We start from the raw sequence: 27,636 nt of genomic DNA, 5'->3' as shown, positions 1-27,636 counted from the left end.
ATAAGATCACATACAAAGGAAAGCCCATTAGGCTAACATCAGACTTCTCAGCAGAAACCTTACAGGCCAGAAGGGAGTGGCATGATATATTTAATGCAATGAAGCAGAAGGGCTTTGAACCAAGAATACTTTATCTGGCAAGATTATCATTTAAATTTGAAGGAGGGATTAAAGAATTTCCAGATAAGCAAAAGCTGAGCAAATTTACCTCCCACAAACCATCTGTACAGTGTATTTTGGAGGGACTGCTATAGATGGAAGTGTTCCTAAGGTTTAATAGCTGTCACCATAGGTGATAAAACCACAGTAAAGAAAGTAGAACAGCTAATTACTAAGCAAATGCAAAACTAGATTAACTATCCCCAAAGTCAATCAAGGGATAGGCAAAGAGTACAGAATATGACACCTAATATATAAAGAATGGAGGAGGAATAAAAAGGAGGAGAAAAAGAAAAGAAACCTTAGATTGTATTTGTAATAGCATATTAAGTGAGTCAAGTTAGACTCTTAGATAGTAAGGAAGTTAACCTTGAACCTTTGGTAACCACGAATCTAAAGTCTACAATCACCCTAAATGTAAATGAACTGAACGCACCAATCAAAAGACACAGTGTCACTGAATGGATAAAAAAACAAGAACCATCTATATGCTGCCTGCAAGAGACTCACTTCAAACCCAAAGACATACACAGACTAAAAGTGAAGGGATAGAAAAAGATATTTCATGCAACTAATAGAGAGAAAAAAGCAGGATCAGACATCTGTATCAGAAAAAATAGACTTCAAAGCAAAGGAAGTCACAAGAGACAAAGAAGGACATTACATAATGATAAATGGGTCAATCCAACAAGAAGATATAACCATTATAAATATCTATGCTCCCAACACAGGAGTACCTACACATGTGAAACAAATACTAACTTAATTAAAAGGAGAAATAGAATGCAATACATTCACTCTAGGAGACTTCAACACTCCACTCACTGTGAAGGACAGATCAACCAGACAGAAAATAAGTAAGGACACAGAGGCACTGAACCACACATTAGAACAGATGGACCTAACAGATATCTACAGAATTCTCCACCCAAAAGCAGCATAATACACATTCTTCTCAGTGCACATGGAACATTTTCAAGAATAGATCATATACTAGACCACAAAAAGAGCCACAGTAAATTAAAAAAGATTGAGATTGTACCAACCAGTTTTTCAGAAAACAAAGGTATGAAAGTAGAAATAAATTACACAGAGAAAATGAAAAATCCCACAAACATGGAGGCTTCATAACATGCTCCTAAATAACCAATGGATCAATGACCAAATAAAAACAGATCAAGCAATATATGGAGACAAATGACAATAATTCAACACTGTGAAATCTGTGGGACACAGCAAAGGCCGTGCTAAGAGGAAATATGTTGCAATACAGGCCTGCCTCAGGAAAGAATAACAATCCCATATAAGCAGTCTAAACTCACAATTAATGAAACTAGAAAAAGAAGAACAAATGAGGCCCAAAGTCAGTAGAAGGAGGGACATAATAAAGATTAGAGTAGAAATAAATAAAATCAAGAAGAATAAAATAATAGAATCAATGAAAGCAAGAGCTGGTTCTTCAAGAAAATAAGCAAAATAGATAAACCCCTAGCCAAACTTATCAAGAAAAAAAGAAAGTCTACACACATAAACAGAATCAGAAATGAGAAAGGAAAAATCACTATGGACACCACGGAAACACAAAGAATTATTAGAGAATACTGTGAAAAATTATATGGTAACAAACTGGTAACCTAGAAGAAATGGACAACTTTCTAGAAAAATACAACCTTCCAAGGCTGGCCCAGGAAGAAACAGAAAATCTGAACAGACCAATTACCAGCAATGAAATCGAACTGGTAATCAAAAACCTACCTAAGAACAAAACTCCTGGACAAGATGGCTTCACCACTGAATTTTATCAAATATTTAGTGAAGACCTAATACCCATTCTCCTTAAAGTTTTCCAAAAAATAGAAGAGGAGGTAATACTTCCAATCTCATTCTACGAGGCCAACATCATACTAATACCAAAACCAGGCAAAGGCACCACAAAAAAAGAAAATTACACACCAATATCCCTGATGAACATAGATGCAAAAATACTCAACCAAATATTAGCAAACTGAATTCAAAAATACATCAAAAAGATCATCCATCATGATCAAGTAGGATTTATTCCAGGGATGCAAGGATGGTACAACATTCGAAAATCCATCAACATCATCCACCACATCAACAAAAAGAAGGACAAAAACCACATGATCATCTTCATAGATGCTGAAAAGCATTTGACAAAATTCAACATCCATTCATGATAAAAACTCACTAAAATGGGTATAGAGGTCAAGTATCTCAACTTAATAAAGGACATATATGACAAACCCACAGCCAACATTATACTTAACAGCAAGAAGCTGAAAGTTTTTCCTTTAAGATCGGGAACAAGACAAGGATGCCCACTCTCCCTACTTTTATTCAACATAGTAGTGGAGGTCCTAGCCATGGCAATCAGACAACACAAAGAAATAAAAGGCATCCAGATAGGCAAGGAAGAAGTCAAACTGTCCCTGTTTGCAGATGACATGATATTGTACATAAAAAAAAAAAACTAAAGAATCCACTCTGAAACTACTAGATCTAATATCTGAAGTCAGCAAAGTCGCGGGATACAAAATTAATACACAGAAATCTCTGGCATTCCTATACACTAACAATGAACTAGCAGAGAGAGAAATCAGGAAAACAATTCCATTCACAATTGCATCAAAAAGAATAAAATACCTAGGAATAAACCTAACCAAGGAAGTGAAAGACCTATACTCTGAAAACTACAAGACAGAGAAATTAAAGAAGATACCAATAAATGGAAATACATCCCATGCTCACAGATAGGAAGAATTAGTATTGTCAAAATGGCCATCCTGCTTAAAGCAATCTATAGATTCAGTGCAATTCCTATCAAAATACCAACAGCATTCTTCAATGAACTAGAGAAAATCGTCCTAAAATGCATATGGAACAACAAAAGACCTCGAATCGCCAAAGCAATCCTGAGAAGAAAGAATAAAGCAGGGGGAATTACGCTCCCCAACTTCAAGCTCTACTACAAAGCCACAGTAACCAACACAATTTTGTACTGCCACAAGAACAGACCCATAGACCAATGGAACAGACTAGAGAGCCCTGCTATAAACCCCACCATATATGGTCAATTAATATATGATAAAGGAGCCATGGACATACAATGGGGAAATGAAAGCCTGTTCAACAACTGTTGTTGGCAAAACTGGACAGCTACATGCAAGAGAATGAAACTGGATTATTGTTTAAAACCCCATACACAAAAGTAAAGTCTAGATGGATTAAAGACTTGAATGTAAGTCATGAAACCATAAAACTCTCAGAAGACAACATAGGCAAACATCTCCTGAATATAAGCATGAACAACTTCTTCCTGAATGAGAAAGGGAAACAAAAGCAAAAACGAACTCATGGGACTACATCAAACTAAAACGTTTCTGTACGGCAAAGAACACCATCAACAGAACAAAAAGGCATCCTACAGTATTGGAGAATATATTTGCAAATGACATTTCTGATAAGGGGTTAACATCCAAAATAAATAAAGAACTTACACGCCTCAACACCCAAAAAGCAAATAACCCAAATAACAAATGGGCAGAGGACATGAAGAGACAGTTCTCCAAAGAAGAAATTCAGATGGCCAACAGACACGTGAAAAGATGCTCCACATCACTAATTATCAGGGAAATGCAAATTAAAACCACAATGAGATATCACCTCACACCAGTAAGGGTGGCCAGCATCGAAAAGACTAAGAACAACAAATGCTGGAGAGGTTGTGGAGAATGGGGAACCCTCCTACACTGCTGGTGGGAATGTAAGCTAGTAAAGCTATTGTTGAAAGCGATATGGTCGTTCCTCAAAAAACTAAAAATAGAAATACCATCTGACCCAGGAATCCCACTCCTTGGAATTTACCCAAAGAATACAGCTTCTCAGATTCGATAAGGCATAAGCACCCCTATGTTTATCATAGCACTTTTTACAATAGCCAAGATATGGAAGCAACCTAAGAGTCCATCAGTAGATGAATGGATAAAGAAGATGTTTCACGTATACACAATGGAACACTATTCAGCCATAATAAAGAAACAAATCCTACCATTTGCAACAACATGGATGGAGCTGGAGGACATTATGCTCAATCATATAAGCCAGGCGGAGAAAGACAAATGCCAAATGATTTCCCTCATTTGTGGAGTATGACAATGAAGCAAAACTGAAGGAACAAAATGGCAGCAGACTCAGAGACTCCAAGAATGAACTGGTGGTTACCAAAGGGAGGGGTGTAGGAGGGCGGGTGGGGAGGGAGGGAGAAGGGGATTGAGGGTATTATGTTTAGTACACATGGTGTGGGGGACCAAGGGGAGAACAGTGTAGCACAGAGAAGGCACATAGTGAATCTGTGGCATCTTGCTGCACTGATGGGCATTGACTGCATTGGGGTATGGGTGGGGACTTGATAATATGCGTAAATATAGTAACCACATTGTTTTTTTCATGTGAAACCTTCAGAAGAGTGTATATCAATCATACCTTAATAAAAAATTTAAAAAGAAAAGCTGAATAGGGAGTATATTCCATTGGAATAATTTCTCTTCCAGTAGTAATAACCATATTTTGCCCTAGCATTTGAATGATAGTTTGTGTAGATTTGGAAGTTTAGGTTCCAAACCTTTTTCTCTCTGTGCTTTGTAGACATTTTCCATTATTTGCATTTAGCATCATAGATGAGCAATCCAATGTCAATTTGATTCTCATTTCTCTCGGGGATTAGTTTATTTCTCTCTAGGAACTTGTAGGATTTCCTCTTTATCTTTGAATTCAAAAATTTTTAGCAGAGTAGCTCTAAGTTTGTTTCTCTTTTCAAAATTTCTCAGTCTTCAGGAAAGGCAGTATATACAGAGAAGACAAGCAGTGATTCTATAGCATCTTACTACGCTGATGGACAGTGACTGTAATGAGGTATGTGGGGGGGACTTGATAATGGGGGCAGTCTAGTAACCATAATGTTGTTCAAGTAATTGTACATTAATGATATCAAAAAAAAATTTCTCAGTCTTAAGTGATCTTTTTGGACTAATTAATAAAAATGTGCCTTAGCGCAGGTAATTTTCATTTAACTAATTGGTTATTTCTTCCTTTTATCTTCTACTTTTTTTTATTTAGAGTCTAGAGTTTAGAATTAGATGGACATTAAATTCACTATATCTAAGTTTTATGTCTCTTAATTTTTTCCTAAGCTTCTTTCTCTCTTTACATTCTAGAATTCTTAAATTTTATGTTCTAACTCATTGATTTGGTTTTGGCTGCATTAATTTTTATATTCAGGCCTTTCACATGGCTATTTTTGGCTAGAAAGCAATCATATTTTTAATTTCTAAGACTGATTTCTTACTCTGTAACTACTCCATTCTCAAAGATTCCACAATGAACTTGCTCTCTTTAATCTCTACTAAGATATAGATGAGATTTATTTAAATTGTCTTTTATTTCCAGCACTGTGTTTCTTTCATGGTCACTTGTTCTGCTTGTGTACCTTGAGATTTCTCTTTCTTGTTGCTAGTATTTCTCAAATTTCTGATGATTCTTGGATACCCATCTTTATAAATGATAGCCCAGATCTGTTAATATTGAAGTTCTTGGGCCTCTTTGGCATACTAGTGGTCACTGCTCTCCAGGATGTTAATCCAATGACAGACTTAAATGAATCAGATGGGATATACTCACGAGAAACATCCTTTCAGGGTGTGACGGTTCTACATTTGTTGTGGAATTTGATGTTCCCTGGAGCACTATCAGTTTCCCCTCCAGTTTTTACTCCCATACTTACAGCATATTTGGGCTTTATTTATAGAAAGGTTCTTGTCACCTATAGCTGGAGCATGTTTGTGGAAAACTCAGGCCACACAAGCAAACTCCATATATACATACACACACAACCCTGCACACAGCTGCCCTTTCGGCACACACAGCTGCCTGTGGAAGCTATAGAGGCCCTAGCAGTGGGCTCATATTCTTTTATGCAGTGAATTTTAGAGTCCTGGATATGAGGAATGTGATTTAAAGTAGGAGAGAACAATAAGCTCCTTGGTCTCATGGATGCCTTATCTTGTAAAAAGAAATATAGCAGAAGGATCAGAGTAGGAGCCTCCAAGCATGGGCCCAGGGAAGGACCACCCATTGTCCCAGTCTAGGGATGGTACTGCCCTCCTGTCCCTTTCCACTCACATTTATCCTATCTTATCTGAGCACCGACTATGGGTTGAGCCTGTCTGTGCTCTGGAATCAGCAAGGAGGTAGCTGGCCTAAAAGCAAGTCTGGGGTTTCATCTCATAGGCCACACTTCTACCAGAACTGAATTCCTGGAGTCTCAGGGCCCGTATGGGGCTTGTCTCACTAAGCCTTGCGGAGGACCTTTTTGTCATCATTGACTGCCCAGATTCCAGGATTCTGGGCTTTGCTTCCTTCAGAGTTTTCTGCTGGAATTCCTGATATAATGTTACCCACCCCAGACTTTAAAATGCCAGCATCCATTCACTACTCCTAGCATATTCCATGACCAGCTCTGTGTATTCTTACTTTTTCCTAAATGTTAAAGCTGGAAGGCTGTGATCCAGGAGTATAAAAATGGGGACTGAGATGGGACCTCCTCAAAGTAACAGGATAATTTGTCTGATGGAGGTAAGTATATTTTAGGGGACCATAATAGATCAGGTTTTGACATTTGAGTAGGGGGTGTGGGCAAATGAAACATGTAGCATGTTTTAAGATAGAATTTGAAAGACCAGATTTTAGACAAAAGTAAGGAAGATTATAAAAAGAAATGTTAAATGTGCATATGCTATTTTTAAATTTGTATATCAAGACCTCTCAATGATGAAAAACTTGAATACAGATAGATTTATTCTGAGACAGAATCCCTGCAGATTGGTCCAGGGGTTACTGTCATGCTCTTGAGAGGGAAACTGGAATGTAGGATGCTCTAACATTCAAGTCAGTGGTAGAATCAAGAGAATTAAAAAATTCTAACCCTAAGACCATAACTGTCTCCATCTGCTGTACATTCCCTTGAGAATTTGAGGATCCAGAACTGCTTTATTCCTCATTCCTAACCCTCTATTCCCAATTAGAAGTTTGTGTTTGCCTCTGCTTATGGACTTAGTCCCACTCATATTCAGATCTGTTCTATGTGGAACATGTCTAATAATTCTTTGATTCATCATCAGATTCCATTCTCATTGATGACTATGTTGTACTCTTCCCATACCTAGATTTTCACCTCTTTCTGTCCAAATGCTTTGGCTTGAGTCCCTAGACCTGTTCTCCCTCTTTCCCACATCATCTGTGTTCCTTATCCCTACATCCAGTCTCCCCATGTCTAGATCTTCTCATGTAGCCACATTCTCTTTGAATGTTACCTCTCCACCATTCTCTCCAGTCGTTTTCTGAAACTCCTATCAGACAAATGTCAGAGCTTCTTACTCTAGCCTCCATTTCTCTTAATTTTCTTTTCATATTCGCTAACTTCATAGTTCTCTGTGCTTTGCTCTGGATGTTTTCTCCATTCTGTGTTAAAGATGCTATTTGTTGTTTCTTTAAACATTTTTTAATGAATTAAGTTCTTCCAGAATCAGCTATTTACAAGAGACTCTCAAGAGGGTGGAGGCAGGGCCATATATGAGGCTGTTTTTTTTTTATGAAACAGTGTGTGTCAGTTCTTACAGCCTTTACTTTTCCCAATGATCAACACTGGGGGGCTGCTTACAGTGCAGGATCTATCTCCTCTCTTCCTCACCAACAGACTACTTTCCACAAATATGGTTTATTTGTCCTTGTTCAACTTCACCTTCCCTATATCTCAAATCTTTATGACATTGTATAGAAAAGCTCATGCGTCATCCTCATTATCCCATACAAGGGCTGGTGAGTCTGAGGGGGCTTTATTATGTTGCTCTTGCTTTATATAAAATCTGCATCCTTAGGCATCCATTATTACATTCCTGTTTTACTTTCACTGTTTTGGGCATTCCTTCCTCATAGATTATAGTTCAGGCTTACAGATGTCTTTAGTTACATTGCAAATAGAGTTGGGGTACTTTTCATTCTCCTTGTAATTTTGAGTTAAAGAGGATAGCTTTCTGAGAGAAGAGAAATGAAATCCCTGTTTTTATATACCATTTGAAAACAAAAGCTTAAATTATTTTTGACACTTTATCCAACATTTTTATGTATTTAGAGAAGGAGTGTTGGTGGAGATAATTCAATATGTCATCCATCTTGACCAGATTGGGTAATGCAGTTTCATCAGTAATCAGTGTGGATGCCTCTTCTCAAAGATTATAAGTTGAATTTCACTCCAGCCCACAGGAATGGGGAGTCAAAGTCATTATTAGGCAGTATTATAGAAAAGGCTATGTACTATTTTTTGCCCATCTCATCTTTAAATTAGGATTCATCCCCAATACCTACAAGATGTGTTCTTCACAGTTGCTGTCATTCCCACAGTCCATCCTAAAGGTCAAGCCTACACACCCCATGTGGCCTCCACTCCCTCTCCTAGGCCACATGTAACTAAAAGTATAGGTGAGCTTCTGACCCCTCCCATAGGCTGTTTGACAACCTAAGATGTGACCAAATGCAAAAGATGATCTAGGCAAGCTAGAACCTCATGCATATTTAAATCTGGAAGCAAAGAATCAGGGAATTCACAGCTGAAGCAAAAGCTTTAAGATAGCCATGAGTAGAATTTGTGATGTGAAAGGTCATGGCATGGAGAATCATAGGGAAACAGAGTGTAGGAGCTGAATTTTAAACATAACATAGAAGAAATACAGAGATGTAGGGTGGAGAGAGTCAGTTATTTGGTAGAGACAAGAATTATAAAGAAAAATAAATGTGGGTAGTGGCTGTGTTATATAACCACAGCACTGTCCTTTGGTTCTTCCTGGATTCCTAGGCCTAGCACAATGTTCAACAAATGGAGCTCAACAAATGAGCTGGAGAAATGGATGTTTATCCTCATGGTAAGTGAGGTTACCTCTTTGCTCAAGGTACTTGTCTGAATCTCTGCACTTGCAACAGACTCTCTACCCCAGCACTCTATAGTATGTATCTAAGAACTGTGTTCTTAAAGGTTGCCAGAGTTTGCTAAATACTCGTTTAATGACTTACTCTCAATCTTCATCTTTCTTGATTTATTGGGTTTTTCCCTTTGGCTCTTGTAGCACAGTTCTGTCCTAGTTCTCCTGCCTCTCACCACTCATCTGCCTTGACTGATTTCCTTTTCTCACTTTCTTAAGTGTAAACAATCACCATGGTCTGTCTTTAGCTCTGTTCTAGCTCTATACTCTTATTTTAACAAGTGAGCCATTCATTCCTATGACTTTATTTTATGTACAACATCTGCAGAGGTGACTCACAAATCTGTACCTTTGGACCCGCATGTCCAAGCCCACGACTGGGTTCTTGAAACTCAACAAGACTGTAACAGAACTCATCTTTCTCCCTAGATCACTTCCTTCCCTTGACTTCCCTATTTCTATTTATTGTACCACCAATATCTCAGTTTTGAAGTCTGAGTTATCTTTGTATGTTTCCTTCTATGCTTCTTTCCCCATCATCTAATCAGTTGCAAAGTATAGTTAATACTAATTTTGTAGTTAATAGGAATACTAATTTTGCATCCAAAATTTTCCTCTGCCTCCAAAATTTTCTATTGCTTTCCATAGGTTACTAAAATAAGTTTTGTGGGCTTTTTAAAAAGGGTCCCAGAATTCAGAATTCTCTACAACATGTTGCAAACTCATATTTCTAGTCTTATTTCCCATGGTTCTGCTGTACAGCAAAAAATTTTTATTTAATTTTTTGTACTACACTGAGTGGGCAATTCTGTAGAGAGAACATTTGTTTATTCTCCACCCTCTCAATATGTGCTTAGATCAAACTCAGAAAAATATGCCCACAAGGGAATATGCAAGTATTCCTTTTTATATTTTAATCCAATCAGGATGTCTTGAAAACTTTAAAATTAGATGCATTCTATATAAGATAAAACTTATGGGAGAACTTGCCCTGTTGAAAGTGATTAAGAGAAGGGTTGCCTCCCAGGACTGGTTTTTAATCCTAGTGAATGCAGCATCTTTTGGAAATGGACGCCATTTAGGAATTTTATTCAATGTGTTTTTAAAATGTATTTAATGTAGACTAGTGGTTACCAGGCCTGGGACAAGTAAATGAAAAGTGATTGCTAATGAGTATGGAATTTATTTTTGTGGTGATGAAAATGCTCTAGAATTAGAGAGTGGTAATGAATGCACAACTTTGTGACTATTCTAAACATCACTGAATTGTACACTTTAAAAGATTGAATTTTATGATTATGTAAATGTATATTTAATGTTATTGATTGTTGATATTATATGATTGTTATTTGTTAATTCATCTTGCAGATTAAGATTTTGCCAATTACCCTGACTTTTAAGAATATAGCCTCTGCTATAAACAAGGGATTATTTTAATCACATTAGGTAATATTTACTGTGCATTCACTGTGCAAAATGTACATTATTTCATTTACTCATAACAACCATACAAAGTATTGTTGTGCCATTTTTAAGGAAATTGAAGTTTAGAGAGGTTAAATAACTTGCCAAGGTCATACAGTAATTAAGTGGTGGAACCTGGGTGAACTATTTATCTGACTCCAAAACCCATTATCCTAATCACTGAGTCAGCAGAGAGCCAATCAATGTTTTGTGCAAGTGAATTTATTAAATGGGTCAAATTTGTGAGGCAAAATAGCTAGAACAACTTCCCACTGCTCTAGAGGGAGAAATAGAATTAGAAACCAAAAGAGATTCTGCAATTTCTCTACTTGGAAATCTTAGGAAATCATACCCACTGCCAGCCCCTTAGGGAAAGTGTAACTTTACAGCAGAGGGAGAAAAATTCAAGTTGGGAACTGATATTCATCCTTATAAAGCCCCTAGTTGGCAGGATCACTTTCTAAAAAAGCATGTCCACTTCCTTTCACTCATCTCACATATTCTCATAAAGCAAAGAAAAGACAAGGAGTACAGCAAATAAGTCCTTGAAAGCTTGCAGAAGACAAATTTTTATCAGAGCTTTTTTCTTCTGGAGAAGTTTTGTGATTTTTGAAATCATGTTTAATAAAACATTTAAAGGCATTTGTTGTGTATTTAAGGGCATTTATTGCTTTTCAGCTTTTATTACTTCACAAAGTAATTTTTTAAAACTCTGATGGGCAGATTTCCTGAAGAATTAACCTTAAGAGCAGAGAAGTACAATTCATCTATAAAGGACAAGCCAAATGGCACAGCCAGCTCAGACACAAGAGGAAGATATATACACGCTTCATGTGCCCTGCCATTTTCATGTAAGAAAGAAAGACTGTGAGCTTGTTGACTTACTGGAGCTTCTCAGGGTTAAAAGAGACCTTAAGACATTTAATTCACTCCATCCCAGCCGCTTCCTAAACATTTGAAATAATGGGAAGCTCATTATTACACAAATTATTTTTTAAACTATTACGGAAAAGTTTCTCTTTTTACTGACTTCACCTTAATAACAGTGTGGTAGGAATAGGCGACAGTGTTTATTATTTTCTTTTAGAAATTATAAACAAAATACTTATTACTCTGCTTCAGAAGTTAAGGACAGAGGAAAGTAAGAGAAAATATAAAGGTCCTGAAATCAAGGAAATTAGAACCTGATCTTAAAGATTAATTTATGTTTAATCAAATTAAACTTTATAAAGAATGGAAACTGATGGATATGAGAACTCAAAACACAAGGACCTCTGTTGACATTCTTGATGAATTTCAGTGACTTTCTTAAGCTTTCTAATAGTAAATAAACATTTTCTTTTGTCTATAAAGAAACACTTAGTTCAGAAGAATGTATTTTATTTATTTCTCAAAAGTTTATCGTAGGTTTCATTACTTTCCTACCAACCTCTCTTATCTAAATTCCCAATTATTCCAATGCCTGGAGAGTGTGTGGAAACTATAAGCTGTCACAAGTTAATATTTCCCTGAATTTTGTTTAATGCTCTAAAATCCATACTCCCTTCTATGATCCAGTTTTCTGCACTTGGCCTAGAAAATCAGCTGAGTTTGAAGTGACTCACCTCCATGAAGCTCTATCAATAGGCCACCAGGGAGTAGAAGCAGGCACTTGGGCCTACAGAGCTTAAAAGGCCCAGGATGGTTGCACACCTGGAGCCTGGACCTGGTAGGTTGGTAAGAATGGGTTCAGAGCATGTCGGGAGGAGGAAAAGTTGAGGGGACAGAGAGACTGGGCAAGGCCAGAATGAGGTCTAGAAGATTCCGTGACAGTTTGTCAGTTGCTTTGATCATCATTAGCTTAAGAGAAAGAGAAACACCTGCCCCACCCCACCAATCCCCTTTTTTGTGGTCAAGGAGGAAGGCAACTTAGATTCAAGGTGGCACTCTAATCTTAAGGTTCACACATCCCCATTTCTGCACTAAGGCATTTTATGAAAAAGCAAATGCTACCCTTATTAATGTTCCCCATACAGTGAGGGTTATCATGATAGAACTGTCTATAAAGAATCCCAGGAGAGTGAACTAAAAAGATTTTCTCAATGTCAGAAACCCACCTGCATAATACCATGAAACTGAACTATGAAATTGGAGACAAAGAAAAGGAAAACTACATGTTTTACTTTCAAAATACCATGTGTTAGTAATTGTTTAAGACTTAGAAGTAAGGCTAACTCAATGGCCTGCTGTTGCAACCACAAATACCTTATATAGAACTACCCAGTGAGACCCATGCTTGCCTACCAGCCTCAGATCCCAACCCAGCCGGAGAGTACTGGAGGAGTCCAGGATTGCAGGGCTTACAGACAAAGACCTGTGCCTCCCTGAGACTCTCGCTGGTCCTCAGTATCCAGGAGGCTGCCAGGAGCCCAGGGAAGCCAAAAGGTAAACACTGGGAGTGCGTATGCCCTTATGCAGGTGTTGTGGCTGCTCCCTGCTCTTGCTGCTGGGGCACTGTTTTAGAGACAGACACTGAGTTAACAGTATCAATGGAAACTAATTTACTTTATAGCACTCCCTGGAATAGTCATCCCATTATGCAGATCTTAATATCAAATTAGTGGAACCTAACTGATGTAACTAAGGAAAGGACCTAAAAGTTTATCCCTCATAACAGTTTTAGATTCTTGAAGAGTAAATTCTTTCTCCTGGCAGGTGTACTTAGCATTTTCAGTAGTGATGGGTTTAGTGTGGACCAGACCATAGAAAGATCAGTCCTTGTTGAAGGATGGGTCTGACACTTGCAGTCTCTCTCTCTCAGCCCCTTTCTTGAAAAGTTTAATTTTGATCTGTGGTTGAAGAAATCCAGACATATTACAGCTCAAGAAATTTGCCTTTCATTTTCTACAGTAGCCTTAGTGAACATCAGGAGATGACAAATGAAAATTGCCAAATTATCCCCTGTGGGGCTAACTTGGTCTAAAGCTAGATCAGGCATTGAGTGGATAAGTTTGATCGTCCACCTCTCCTAATCCCATTTCCACTCTGGCCAAATGAGCTTCCACTTCCTCAAAAAGGTACCAGAAAGCTAAATCCAAACTGCAGCAGCTGTCCCCCTGGGCTTCTATCGTCGCCATTTCAGACCGGCCACCATCTCCCAAGAGCTGCCACAGCTTAAAAGGCTTGCACAGCTCTGCTGGCCTTACAAAAATGAAACTGTTGCCATCCGAGGGCCAGAGAGTACCAGTGTAGTACCAAATTCCTCAGACCAAGGTTGCTTCATCCTTTTTCTTACACACTTCATAAAATTCACTTTTATTTTGACAGCAAAATCAACACCAGGATCTGTCCCTTCTTAATTCCACATCTGTATTTTTTTCTCCCAACTTTCAAACCGCATCTTCATCTTTCACTAAGATCATGCTGAATCCTTAAGAATCTTTGTCTGGAGGCTCTCCTCCAGAGCCTTTAATGGCTCCTTAGCACCTGTAGAATAAAATCTAAACTCTGTAAGAGAGCACACAATGCTCCACTCACGGTGAAGCCTTAATCTTTTCTTTAGTTCTCACTTCTTCCCACAGCTATGTGCAATAGTCAGCCAAATTAATCAAGTGAATGTGTCCTGTGGCAGCTCCCTTAATCCTGCTGGGTTCCTGCTCTTGCCTAGGGGTATACCTTGGCTGTCTGTGATGTCTGACCTGCTTAGTACTGTGCCTGGAACATAGGTATTACTTAATAAATAGCAGCTGTCATTATTAATATCTTCTTCAATTCTTAACAGAGATAATACAAATCATGCTCCTATTAAAACTCTTGATCCCTGCCTAGTGTTTATACTCCAAATCTGTGTCAAATTTTCTCCCCTAAAGAGCTGAGCTAGACAATGAAGTAATCAAAATCAGAGCTCCAAACATATCCCTGGTGCTGGTAATCAGAACAGTGGTTGCCTATGGGGGACGGGGATTGACTAGAAGGAGGTGTAAAAGAACTTTTGGAATGATGGAATTGTTCTATATTTTGATTGGGATGTCAGTTAAATAAATGTATATATTTTTCCAAACTCATCTAATTGTACCTAAGATCAGTACATTTTTTTCTCAATTGTTTTAGAAAGTTGGAATCCCCTCTATTATTTTCCCCTAAAGCAGAGATCAAAACTTAAATGTCTACATGAGTCTGGCAAATAAGGTAAATACACAGTGGCTGGGTAGAAAACAATAGAGTTTAGGGCTGCTGGCAAACCGCAGAGTATGCTCTTTAACCTGACCCCATGGACAGTACAGAATCTGTATTTTATAAGCATCTCAGATGTTTCAGTCATTAGCCAATTTTGTGATACATTGTGCTATGTAACAGAGCAATTAATAGTCTCCAAAGTAGGATTCAAGATGATCTATTAAACTGTAGGAAGATAATATTTTGAACTTCTTTTTCATTTTCCTGTTCTTTATCTTCCTCTTTTTATTTTAGAACATTAAAAGGAACCCACAGAAAGTAGTATACTACATTTATCTTGCGTATCTGGTGCCAAATCAAGTAACTGAGGTCTGGGGAGTGGGACATTGCAGAGAATGTAATACATAGACAGACATGACACAGGGTTGGGCATTGCTCCATTGGCACAACTGAATCTCCCTGGAGGAAAGCAACACTGGGCAACAATTATAAGTAACGAATAAGCTTTATGACACCTTTCATTCTGAGGGAAAAGGAGAGGGCACATAAAAACCTTCCCTTGTCCAATTCTAAATTGCAGGCTGAATTGTGAGTGCCATGTGATTCTCTGCAAAGGAAGAAAGAGCGAGTATGTATGTATGAGGGTGTGGGTGAGGAGGTCTTTTTTAGGCCTGTGAGCAGCTATGCTGCTGGAGCAGCTGGGGTGGTGATGTGGTGATGTGTTTGTTCACAGAGAAGTATGCCAGCTTGTTGATTAGCTGAACAGTGTGGCACACATGTAAAGTCAGGGTGAAGGCATCCCCCACCCCATGCCCAGCCTGGCAGGTCAGAGAGCACAGAACCATAACACTAGATTCCGGTGTGCCCACACAAATCCTCAGGCTGGCCTCAAAGGCCACCAGGAGTTCCAGCAGGACATGGTGCCTGCCCATATAACCCCCTCTATCCTACTGGTTGGAAAGGTGTTCAGAAAGGACTGAATTCCTTCCACTCCAATGGAATCAGGAAATCAAGAGAAACCTAGAGATAGCACTCTACCTGGTGTATTAATTTAAACTTCCGTTGCTCTAAACAAGATCCAGTATAATGGTTGCTTAAACAAGAATGAAGTTTATTTATCTCTCAAATAAATGTCCAAACTTATATGGTGGCTCTCGTTTGCAAAGATGTCAAGTCTCCCAGTTTCTTTCCATCTACTTGCTCCACCATTTCTAGGCTGTTTACATCTTAGTTACATGATCCAAAATGCCCATGCATGGCCCATAAAAATTGATTACTATGAAAAATAAAGGTAAATTGCTTTAAGGACAACCCCCAGTGTGTGGCACACTGTGACAACCAAAGTCCAGCCCTGCAGCATGAAAGAAAAGGAATCAGAAAACAGTCTCATGGTGTGTGAGAAATGAAAGTTTTTTATACACTCTAGAAAGTAATTTTTTAAATCAGGCTTTTTGAGCTCAGTGCATTGTATACAAGCAACCTACATAATTTCTGCTCAAGGACATGGAAAAATCCAGCAAAGGGGTCTGTCTGACCTGAGCAACACAGCATACATCATATATAAATGCAGTGGTACTGATGGCAGCCTTTTTTTTCCAAGCAAACTGGGCAATTTTTAGTATATTTAAGGGACATGCAGAGGCAGTGGCTGTAGAAAACTACAGAAGACATGGCCACAGTCTATAGAATGAATGTGTCCTCTACACAGGTTAATCTCTGAGTTCCCTTCCATACAGATTCAACACTGGATATGTCCAGGTAGTATACAACTTAAAGTTTCTTCTCCCAGGGCTTTATGATAGACACTGTTAGTGACATATACATCTCTGTCCGTCATCAACCCCTCCTTACCACTGCTCACCACACAGCTGCCAGTCTGGCCTGGAGTGACCTGGTATTTCTCCTTGGCCTCTTCCTTTCTTCAGTAATCACAACAAAGTCATGGTTGAGTTAGGCCAATCCTGTGGGTTCTGGAGATTCACAGTGAGGACAACAACCTCACCATCTTCCCCGAGTTCTATCAGTTCTGCTTCCAAGACCATCTCAGGAGTTGGGCATCCTTCCCAACCTGTACAGAACATTCTTCCATTCTTCCACAGTACATTATTGTATTCATTGTGTCATTTGCATCCTGTTTTCAGAGACATAAGTGATCTGAGCCAAAGTTTAGAGCCAGTGTTAAAGTCCTCAATGTCTTACAGCTATTGGTCAGTCAGTCTCTGATGTACATAAGAATTTAGAGTCTAGATTTTCTGGTATATCTGAACACTGATTCTGGTTTCAGTCCTGTCTGTACTTCTACAACCTCAGTGTTCCCACAGTGGGATGAGGGTGAGCAGAGTTAGCTGGGAGTCACTTATGATACAGCTCAATATAAATCTTTTAACTGAAAAAAGGAAGATTAGGCTTTAACAATATTTAAAATAAGATTGATAGTGTGAAATGTATAGGTATATAAACGGAAAAAATGAAAGATTTTTGATAGTTATGCATTTAAACAAAGTTTAAACTTTGTGCCCCTCCTCATTCCACGCCCTGATGGTAGTGGACAGAAGGAGAAGCCCAAGGGGCACTTATAGGAAGAGAAACACAAAATCATTAACCATCACAAAAGTGTCATTCTTCATCTAACATCCATTATGAGGAATTATGAGGACTTCAAGGAAACACTTATTTTTCACAAAGTAAAAATGGAAAGGCCAAAACCAGCTCTTTGCTCATTTGAGTTTCTAGTAGTAAATAAGAAATGAAACATTTATTTAGTCCATGTGGAGGTTCATCTTGCCTAGAATTCCCTTCCTAACAGAGGCAGCTAGTAGAGTATTTGAAGAATTTTATTCCAGTTTCTGTACTAGTAAAGAAGGGATGGAGCTCTAGTACTGGAGACTTGGTTTGTTCTAGGCTCTGTGACTTTGGGCATATGACCTAGACAGTTAAAGTTTGCCAAAGCTCAGCATGTAAATCCTTTTAAATATTATTTTGTAATTTAAAAATAATGCATCAACAGCCATTATTAGGTAAATGAATATTAAAGCCATAATGAAGTACCATTTCATACCCACGGAGATGGTGGATATGGCTGTAATAAAAAAGATAATAACAAGCACTGGTAAAAATGTAGATAAATTCAGACTCTCATATACTGCTGGTGGGAATGTGAGATGGTATGGCAGCTTTGGAAAACAGGCAGTTCCTCAAAAGGTTAATCATATAGTTAACATATAACCCAGAAATTACACTCCTTGGTATAATAACCAAGGGAGTTGAAATTTTATGTCCATTCCAAAAACATGTACATTAACCTTGATAATAGTATTACTCATAATAGACAAAAAGTGGAAACAACCTAAATATCTATCAACTGATGAATGGATAAACAATGTGATATATCCATCAATGGAGTATTACTCAGCAAAAAGAAGGAATAAAGTACTGATATGTACTATCATGTGGATGATCTTTGAAAACATATTAAGTGACAGAAGCCAATCACAAAAGACCATTTACTGCAGGATTCTATTTATATGAAATGTCAAGAATAGGTAGATCCATAGAGACAGGAAAATTAGTGGTACCTTAGGGCTAGAGGTAGAAATGGGGAGTGACCTTTAATGGGTACAGGGTTTCTTTTGGGGGTGATGAAAATGTTCTGAAACTGAGCTGATGGTTGTGCAACTCTGTGAATATACTAAAACCCACTGACTCGTATACTTTTAATAGGTGAATTGTATGGCTTGTGAATTATATCTCAATAAAGCTTTAACTAAAACAAACACATAAGCTACCACAGAAATATTACCAAAACGGTAAGAATCTGGATTTAGACACAAGCCCTGGAACTTGGTGGGGCAGTGCTTAGCTAGAGTTAGGTGGGAGGGAGGGTTCCCCAGAGGAGGGCGCAGGGCGCAATGCTCCACCAGCTGCGCCGACCTACTTACGGAGGCAATACTTCTCTTGGACCCCACAGACACCTGCCTCTCGCAGGATCCCTACCCTGTAATATTTGCCTTTCATGATCAGACTGCTCCTGCCCCTTCGCGCGGCCCCCAGGGAAATTGAACCCTGGGAAGGACGCCGGACCGCCCTGGCAAGCGGTGTCCACTACCCCTGACCCACGCACCCAGCAGCTCACCGACCTAGATATTTTGTACTGTCCCGCCCAGTCCTGCCCGGGTAGCTATCCAGTGGGAACAGAGCAGGAAGCGTGGGCTTCAGCGGAGCGGCACTTTGCAGCCTCTTGGGTGCTTCCTGGTCCGGTCCGGACGGAGCCTGAGTGAACCGAACTCCTGAGGTTGGCTATACTGGACCGGGAAGGAGGACGGGAGAGCCGCAGGGCCCAGGAGAGCCGGCGGACAGAGAGGAAGAAGCAGAGGGAGGGGCGGCAAGGGTTGGGTACTCGCTGTGAATGCGCTCGGGGTGGCGGCGGTGCCCAGCGTAGAAGAGCCAAGGTCACACAGCCGAGAGTCTGGGCGCATATTTCCACCAACCGAGCAGAAGAAAGCCCTAGGGACCCGCTATTGTAGCTCCTCATCTGCCCTGTCAAAACCCGAGGCCATGGTGGCTCATCACCAGACTCTGAGCAGAAAGCGCTGTTCCGGTTTAGAAAAGAGGACTTTGTTCTTAGTTTCGTCTTTCTCCAAAGTCACATGTTTTCTGAGAAAGGGAAAGGGCCGGGTTGTTGTCTTTGTTTTTTGTTTTTTACCACCCTTAGTCACTATCAACAACTCCCCACTCTACAGAAAAGTGATTCTCAATGGGGACAGTACATCTTTCTAGAAGTTTTGGAAATTACAAGGGCTGTTTTTTGTTGCTGCAGTGATGGGGTCACTATAGGTATTTAGGAAGGAGGGCCAAGAGCCACAGACTAGAAACACACACACACATTCTCTCTCTCAATGTATGCAAAACCTGCTTATAATCTGGGCTTTACAATCACATGTAAAAATGTGTTTCATTTTTCAATTATTTTCATTTATTCCTTGAATATTTATTGACCATTTGCTATACCAGGCCAACATACACTGAATTTTCCAGGCATGCAACTACCAGGAACTCAAAGAAAGATGTATTTCTAGTTTGTTTTTTGGTTGGTTTTGGAATTTTACCTAGAGATTTTCACTATTTCAGAGACACGCACCACAACTAGCAATACCGTATCTGAGTCTGAGCCATCAGTATAGTGCAACTCTGTCTTCAGTGTCATGGTACACAGAGATCCTAGGTGAGTTGCAAGCATCTGGCCCTGCTTTACACCAGCCAGTGCAGCCAAGTTAGAACTTTCACACACTAAATTGTTTAGCTTTTGGAATCAAATTAGTAAAAGAGGCACCATTAAACAGTTATAAAAATGAGGTGTCTTGGTGGCAAAAGTGGGGGGGAGGTATGGGATCCAACTGGAGTTGAAACCTCTCTTCTACACTGAAGTCCTGGGGACTGTGCCTGCCTTAGTCTACCAAGCCTGATACTGACTCCCCATCCTAGAAATCTAGCAGATAAGGCTCCAATACACAAATGACCTGCTTCCTGCGCCATCACCAGTTAGTGGCCGAGAAGGAAGGGAAACAGCTAAGGTTTCTTAGGCAGGAAGGGTTAAAAGGTTTGAAAGAGGATGAACTGTGAACAGAGGCAGGACTAGAAGCTTCTGGAAATGCAGCTAGAGTTTGTGAGTTCCCTAAGCAAGATCATTCCAGAAATCCTGAGGCAGCCAGATGAGCAATCTGTCAGCAGGCAGACCTTTGGAGGAACTGTCCAGAGTCAGGACTCTATCTTTTACCTAAAGCTCGAACTCCTCCATAGTTTTTTTTCAGTGCCAAGAGGTTTTTCTTTGTATTTCCTTGCTTTGGTTTTAGGTAATTTCATTTGTTCTAACGGTGAGTTGTGAAAATAATCACTGGAAGTAAAAGCAGTTGCTTTAATTTTATAAAGTTCTTACCACCATCCCCTTCTCAGAGCAACCCTCAAGGAGTGCCTGGCACAGAGCAGACACCTATTTATTGAATGAATGATTGAGTGAATAAATAAACTTTGTGACATAGGAATAATCATTCCTTTTTATGGATATGGTGACAAAGAGGCCAGTGATACTTTTCCAATTTCTTTTATGGAGTTAGGATTCAAATTTAAACAGTAATATGACTTTTCCCATTCTTTTTATGGAATTAGGATTTCAATTCAGGTCTGAGTTCATTCACACTTTAATGCTAGTCCCTTATAAACTTTGAACTTTTTTAAAAAATAGAAGTATAACTGATATACAATATTATATTGGTTTCAGGTATACAACATAATGATTCAACAATTGCACCCATTACTGAATTCTCACCATGGTAATTGTAGTTATCACCTGTCACCTTACAGATATTACAATATTATTGACTACATTCCCTATGCTGTAATTTTATCCCTGTGATTAATTTATTTTATAATTGGAAATTTGTGCCTCTTTACCTCTTCACCTATTTCACCCACCCCACTTACCTCCTCCCTTATGACAACCATCAGTCTTTTCTCTGTATTTATGAGTCTGTTTTTGTTTTTGTTTGCTTGTTTGTTTTGTTTTTTGGATTCCACATATAAGTGGAACCATGTGGTATTTGTATTTCTCTGCCTGGCTTTGAACTTTCAATGGAAGTTTGGGACTGCATGTGTTGTGCGCCAAGCAGAGGAAGTTAAACAGGAAACTCCTAGCAGCAGACTGATGCTCCACCCAGACTCTGAGCCCATGCTCAGCTTTTTCTTGCTGCTAACAGCTAGCTCCTACACATTACTCCTAGACCTAGGCAATTACTCTAAAGCACTAGAGTGAGCTGGAAGTACCAGGAAGTTTTATGTTTTATCCCAGTTCACACGCCTGGGCAGCCTATAGCCAAAGACAGGCCAATGTGGAGTACCAAAACCCAGCCCCCCTTAAAGGCAGCACAAACTCTGAGGTGAGAGCTCCTGGGGGGAACAAGCTGAGTGTGAGACTTCTGAAATCACACCCTTACTTGGCCTCTTCCCATTTCCTGTCCTTCATCCCTCCCTCGTTTCTTGGTTTCTCCTGGAAGCCCTTTCTTAATAAGTCACTTGCATCCAAATCCTTGGCTCAGAGCCTGCTTTTGCGAGAACTCAACCCAAGATGCTCGCGGACTCTTCAGATGATGAAAATGGCGTGCACAGTTGCAGCAGCTAAGGATACCTAGAAAACTACTTCACAAAACGCTGTGGTGTTGTGCGGTAGTAAGAGTTCTCTCTGTTTTTTTCTAAGTGAAACAGTAAAAAGAGGAAGTGGCCCTTGGGGGAGGGGTAAGCTGCACAGCACTGTGTTCTTCAGTTAGGCCTGTGTGCTCTAAAGATATAAATCTCCTTAGTTTCATAGACTTTTTAATCATCTATATTGTGGAGAACCAAAGAAAATGAATTACTCTGTATCCAACTAATGAAAGAAGATCTATGGAATTTAGTGCATAGTAACTGCTTGACACCTGATTAAATTGTGATTTTTAATTATACTTCATAGTTTTCTTTTTTCCCATCAGCCCTTCTTGTAGCTCTTCAAAGTGTCAGAATAGTTTTCAATGCATAGAGTATCCAATCAAGGTACTCGCAGATACTGTATTTCTTTTACTATCTCAGACCCAAATGTTAGCTTTCAATTTTTTTCTAAAAGCCTAGCATCCAAGGAGAGATAACACTAATTTTTGCCCCTAAAACTGTAAAATTTCAAATCTTATCGAAGTACATAGAGGCCAAGTGAGGGTGTGATTTCAGAAGTCTCACACTCAGCCTGTTCCCCCCAGGAGCTCTAGAACAAAGGAACACACCTCAGAGTTTGTGCTGCCTTGAAGGGAGCTGGGTTTTGGTACTCCACATCAGCCTGTCTTTGGCAAATGTAATCTCTTCTAGTTTTTGTCACTAACTACTCCCCCAATATCTTTGCACTGTTCCTCTTTGCTTATCTTTCTTTTGTTGTAAATGCTTGAGGTTATCAAGACCTTCTCTCATGGTCTTTCTTCAGTAAAATAAATATTTGTCTGTGATGTAAGCAAAAAAAAATTTTTTTAATCTCCCGAAAAATTAACCACACCAAAATGGCCACTGGTAAGTGGTCATCTCTGAGTGGTGGGATTAGCAAGGTTGTTTTTTTTTTCTTTTCTCTCCATATAAATCCCTATTTTTAAAAATAATGAAGTATGCTCAGTAAAAACTGTAAAATTTCAAATCATATAGAAGTAAGTGGAATAATAAAAATAAGTCTTCCTTCATCTTTCTCCTGCCATCTTAGCCCCTGCCCCTAGGTGAACATTGTTAAAAGGTTGTTATATATATTTCTGGACCTTCTCCTGTGGTTATATCTGCTTAGAGAGGTTAATTTTTAAAAAAGCAAAAAGGCTTATATAGTTTGTTTAAAAATATATAAAAATGGGATTGGAAGTAGCACCTCAGCTTGGAGTGTCTGAAATAGGCAAATGCTGATGCTCTGAAAGGGGCGGTGAGCAATAACTACTAAGCTGCAAAGCTCTGAGCACATTCCTGAGGACTGTTACACATACAGCACCAAGTTACAGTCACAGTTTCTTTTTTTGTTGTTGTTCATTAAGACATTTTCTTATTAACATAGTATTAATATACACTCTTATGAAGGTTTCACATGAAAAACAATGTTGTTACTACATTCACCCATATTATCGGGTCCCCCCCATGCCCCATTGCAGTCACTGTCCATCAGTGTACTACTACGCCACAGAGTCACTATTTGCCTTCTCTGTACTACACTGTCTTCCCCATGATCCCCCCCACACCATGTGTACTAATCATAATACCCCTCAATCCCCTTCTCCCTCCCTCCCCACCCACCCTCCCCCACTCCTCCCCTTTGGTAACCACTAGTCCCTTCTTGGAGTCTGTGAGTCTGCTGCTGTTTGTTCCTTCAGTTTTGCTTTATTGTTATACTCCACAAATGAGGGAAATCATTTGGTACTTGTCCTTCCCCGCCTGGCTTATTTCACTGAGCATAATATCCTCCAGCTCCATCCAAGTTGTTGCAAATGGTAGGATTTGTTTCTTTCTTATGGCTGAATAGTATTCCATTGTGTGTATGTACCACCTCTTCTTTATCCATTCATCTACTGATGGATACTTAGGTTGCTTCCGTATCTTGGCTATTATAAATAGTGCTGCGATAAACATTTCTTTTCTCTCCATATAAATCCCTGGCCAGATCCGGGTCCGTACGTGACTCATGCATGTGCCTCCCTTCCTTCCCTCCCTCCTTCTTTCCTTCCCCCCTTGCCCCCTTCCTTCCTTCCTTCCTTCCTGTATGATGAACTGATTCTTTCTTTCTTGCTTGCTCTTCCTCTTGTTTTCCTCCCGTGCATATGTCTTTTTTAATCTGAGAACTTGTATTCTTTGGGTAAATTCCTAGGAGTGGAATTCCCAGGTCAAATAGTATTTCTATTTTTAGTTTTTTGAGGTACCTCCTGTAATGAAGTATAGAATGTTAAGGCCTGCTCGGGGTCATATGAGTTTACCAGGCTCAAGGTATGCACCCCTTTCCCGGAGGAGCTGGCCACTCCTCAGGGAGAAGGGAACAACAATCCTGGGCTGCGTGCCAGAGATACTTGTCCTTGGGCTATGTGCCCGGGATAACTACCTTGAGAAACATGCCTGGGACGTTTCTGTAACAGCGAGTTGTGAACGTGGCCCCGGCTCCTGGCCAGATCCGGGTCCGTAAGTGACTCATGCATGTGCCTATTGGCACTGAGCCTCTTTTGTAGAAACTAGCATAAATATCAGCTTAGAGAAACCACGAGCAGCCTTCCCTGGATCTTGCTTGGAGTACTGCTGCCTTGTCGTCCTCCTCTGAGACTTGCCCGTGATGATTTGTTTTCTGGTGCTGATGATGGGGTCCTAGTGGTATGATGGACTGATTCATCTTTCTCTCTCCCTCTCTCTTCCTCTCTTTCTTTCTTTTCTCTCTCTCTCTCTCTTTCTTTCTTCCTCCCTTCCTTCCCTCCCTCCTTCTTTCCTTCCCCCCTTGCCCCCTTCCTTCCTTCCTTCCTTCCTGTATGATGAACTGATTCTTGCTTGCTACTTGCTCTTCCTCTTGTTTTCCTCCCGTGAGACTTGCCCGCAATGATTTGTTTTCCGGTGCTGCTGATGAGGTCCTAGTGGTATAATAGACTAATTTTCCTGAAACTTCTCTGTGTCTCCCTCTTTTTCCCTTATCTCCTCCTCCTCTTTTAATAAAGTAAAAGTATACTAAATAGCTGTAGCTTGTGGTGGTGTGTCTTGCGTATCAAGCCCAAATTAGCATTTAAGCCTGTGCACAGTAATTAATAAACTGATTATCAATACACCTCCATATCGCTTTCTACAATGGTTGGACTAGCTTACATTCCCACCAGCAGTGTAAGAGAGTTCTCCTTTCTCCGCGTCCTCACCAGCATTTGTTGTTCTTAGTCTTTTCAATACTGGCCATCCTAACTGGTGTGGGGTGATATCTCATCGGGGTTTTAATTTGCATTTCCCTGATAATTAGTGATGTGGAGCATCTTTTCATGTGCATGTTCACCGTCTCCTATGTTTCCTTTGGGTCAGCAGAGCAGTTCTAGGTTAGAATTGCTGAATTCTAACTCGCACTGTGTATTTCTTTTGACTCTCTTCCAGATATGTTTTTAGTCCTATACCTTAGTGAATTGCCTTAAGCTTTGGCTCCCACCTCAGCTTTTTCTTACTGTCACTTGCTTTGTTGGGCAGTTAAGGTATGGAATTCTCTTGGGCTGTCCCTGAAGTTCTAGGAACTTCATCAAATCATAAGCTGTCTTTCTCTGGTCCCTTGGACCTTTGCAAATTATTCTAAAAGGGGAATTATAAGGAAATGCAAGGAAAGCTATTTAATATATAACCATAACATAAAATGAAGAGTAGTGGGTACACACTGAGAGAATCCAGTTGGATCCAAAAGGTGGTGATCTTTGTCATAAAAGATTGGAATTTACCATATTTTTTCTGTGTTTGCATTATCTGATGATGAGGAGGACAATTTTAGAACAATTCTAAAATCAATTTTCTTAAAGAAAATTATTGTATATCAATTAGGCAATTAAATTAAATGGTCAATTTATCTCAAGCTGACAGCTACCTTGGGCCCTTTCACCAACATAGTCTGGGCTGAGACCAGCCCTCTGCTTGGGAGAGTGGGGGAGTCTTGTGGGTTCCACCCTCCTTCCATGGCAGGTGGTGGTTGACCCAGGTACCACATTCCCAGTGTTTTGAAGGGCAGGACACAGGCCTCCCTGTTGGCCACGGTGAACAGCAGGAGGGCAGTACCACTGCTTAGGGTCTGAGTCTACCCTGTTTCCCCTTCTACTTCTCCTACCCCCAAAATCCCTCCCCCTTAGATACATATAGGGTTTCAGAAAACCACCAACTGATACTAAGGAAAATAGCTTATAGCAAATTGATTTTCCAACAGGCTAGTCAGCTGCTGCTACTTTATTTACCCCTCTCCTATGACTTGAGTAACTCTGCATTGGACCATCAGCCAGCGAAGTAACTTTTCACAAATTAGATCTGTTGAATGACATGGAACAAAAAGTCCTTTATGATTTAACCAATTGGGTCTCAACCTTGGTTGCACATTAAACTATCAAGTGACTTTTTAAAACAACACTGTGAAATTTATGTCCACATAAAAACCTGAACACAATGTTCATAGCAGCTTTATTCATAATTGCCAAAATTTGGAACCTCAGTAAGATGTCCTTCAGTAGGTGATGGATTGTCTTGCTAATGGTTTTAGCCCCGGGCAGGTTTGCTATGGATTCAATGTGACCAAAGAAAATGACAGCAAAACATTCTTTGGAGTGAAAAGGTTTATTACCCGGTTTGTTCTCCCAGTGGCAGGTCAAGCACGAAGGTCTCTGCCTCCACCCAGAGCACTGGGCCGAGCTCTCTATATAGTGTAATAATAACTTATTGCCTAAAGGTGTGGAAGAGGCAGCCCAACAACAGACCAGTTACATCATCAGGTGGTTTAAGTTCAGTGAGGATCTTGGCTATAGGAGCCCCAACTTCCCCACATGGATAAATAAAGTGGTTCATCTAGAGAATAGATGCTTTTCAACACTATCAAGTCATGAAGAGACATGGAGGAAGCTTAAATGCATACTATTAAGTGAAAGAAGCCAATCTGAAAAGGTTGCATACTGTATGATTCCAACTATATGACATTCTGGATAAGGCAAAATGAACAATGAAGAGAGTAAAAAGATCAGTGGTTGCCAAGGGTTACAGGAACAAGGGGTGGGGAGAGGAATGAATAGGCAGAGCACAGAGTATTTTTAGGACAGTGAAATATTCTGATATTGTAATGATGGATACATGTCATTATACATTTGTTCAAACCCATAGAACATACAACACCAAGAGTGAACAGTCATGTAAACTATGGACTTTGGTGATTATGTGTCAACGTAAGTTCGTCAGTTGTAACAAATGTACCATTCTGGTGGGAGATGTTGATAACAGGTGAGGATATTCATGTGGCAGGGGTGGGGACAGGGGTGTATGGGAGATCTTCTGGACCTTCCTCTCAGTTTTACTGTGAACTTAAAACTGCTCTAAAAACATAAGGTCTTAAAAAAGCAGCAATAATAATAGATATCTGGCCTTAATACCTAGAAATTGCCATTTAGTTGGTCTGGATTGGAGCCTGGGAAGCTGTTTTGTTTTTTTAGTAGACTTTAATTTTTATAGCTGGTATTGTTTAGTAAGTTCTACAGGTGATTCTAATGTGCATCCAGAGTGAAGAGTTACTGGTCTAAGT

At 39.7% G+C, this 27,636-nt stretch overlaps 1 protein-coding gene across 1 annotated transcript in view; it reads right to left on the bottom strand.

The window, feature by feature from the left end:
• Window positions 1-13,789, bottom strand: part of TRIM69 (tripartite motif containing 69) — a 50,284-nt gene extending 36,495 nt beyond the window's left edge. Inside the window, exon 1 of the mRNA XM_057489051.1 lies at window positions 13,676-13,789. Coding sequence (XP_057345034.1) covers window positions 13,676-13,789 — 114 coding nt within the window. The remainder of the gene's footprint in view (window positions 1-13,675) is intronic.
• Window positions 13,790-27,636: the final 13,847 nt, after the last annotated feature.

This window comes from Manis pentadactyla, chromosome 11 (genome assembly GCF_030020395.1).
Source record: "Manis pentadactyla isolate mManPen7 chromosome 11, mManPen7.hap1, whole genome shotgun sequence".
NCBI lineage: Eukaryota > Metazoa > Chordata > Mammalia > Pholidota > Manidae > Manis > Manis pentadactyla.
The sequence above is the reverse complement of the archived record's forward strand: the minus strand, read 5'-3'. Positions and strand labels throughout refer to the sequence as shown.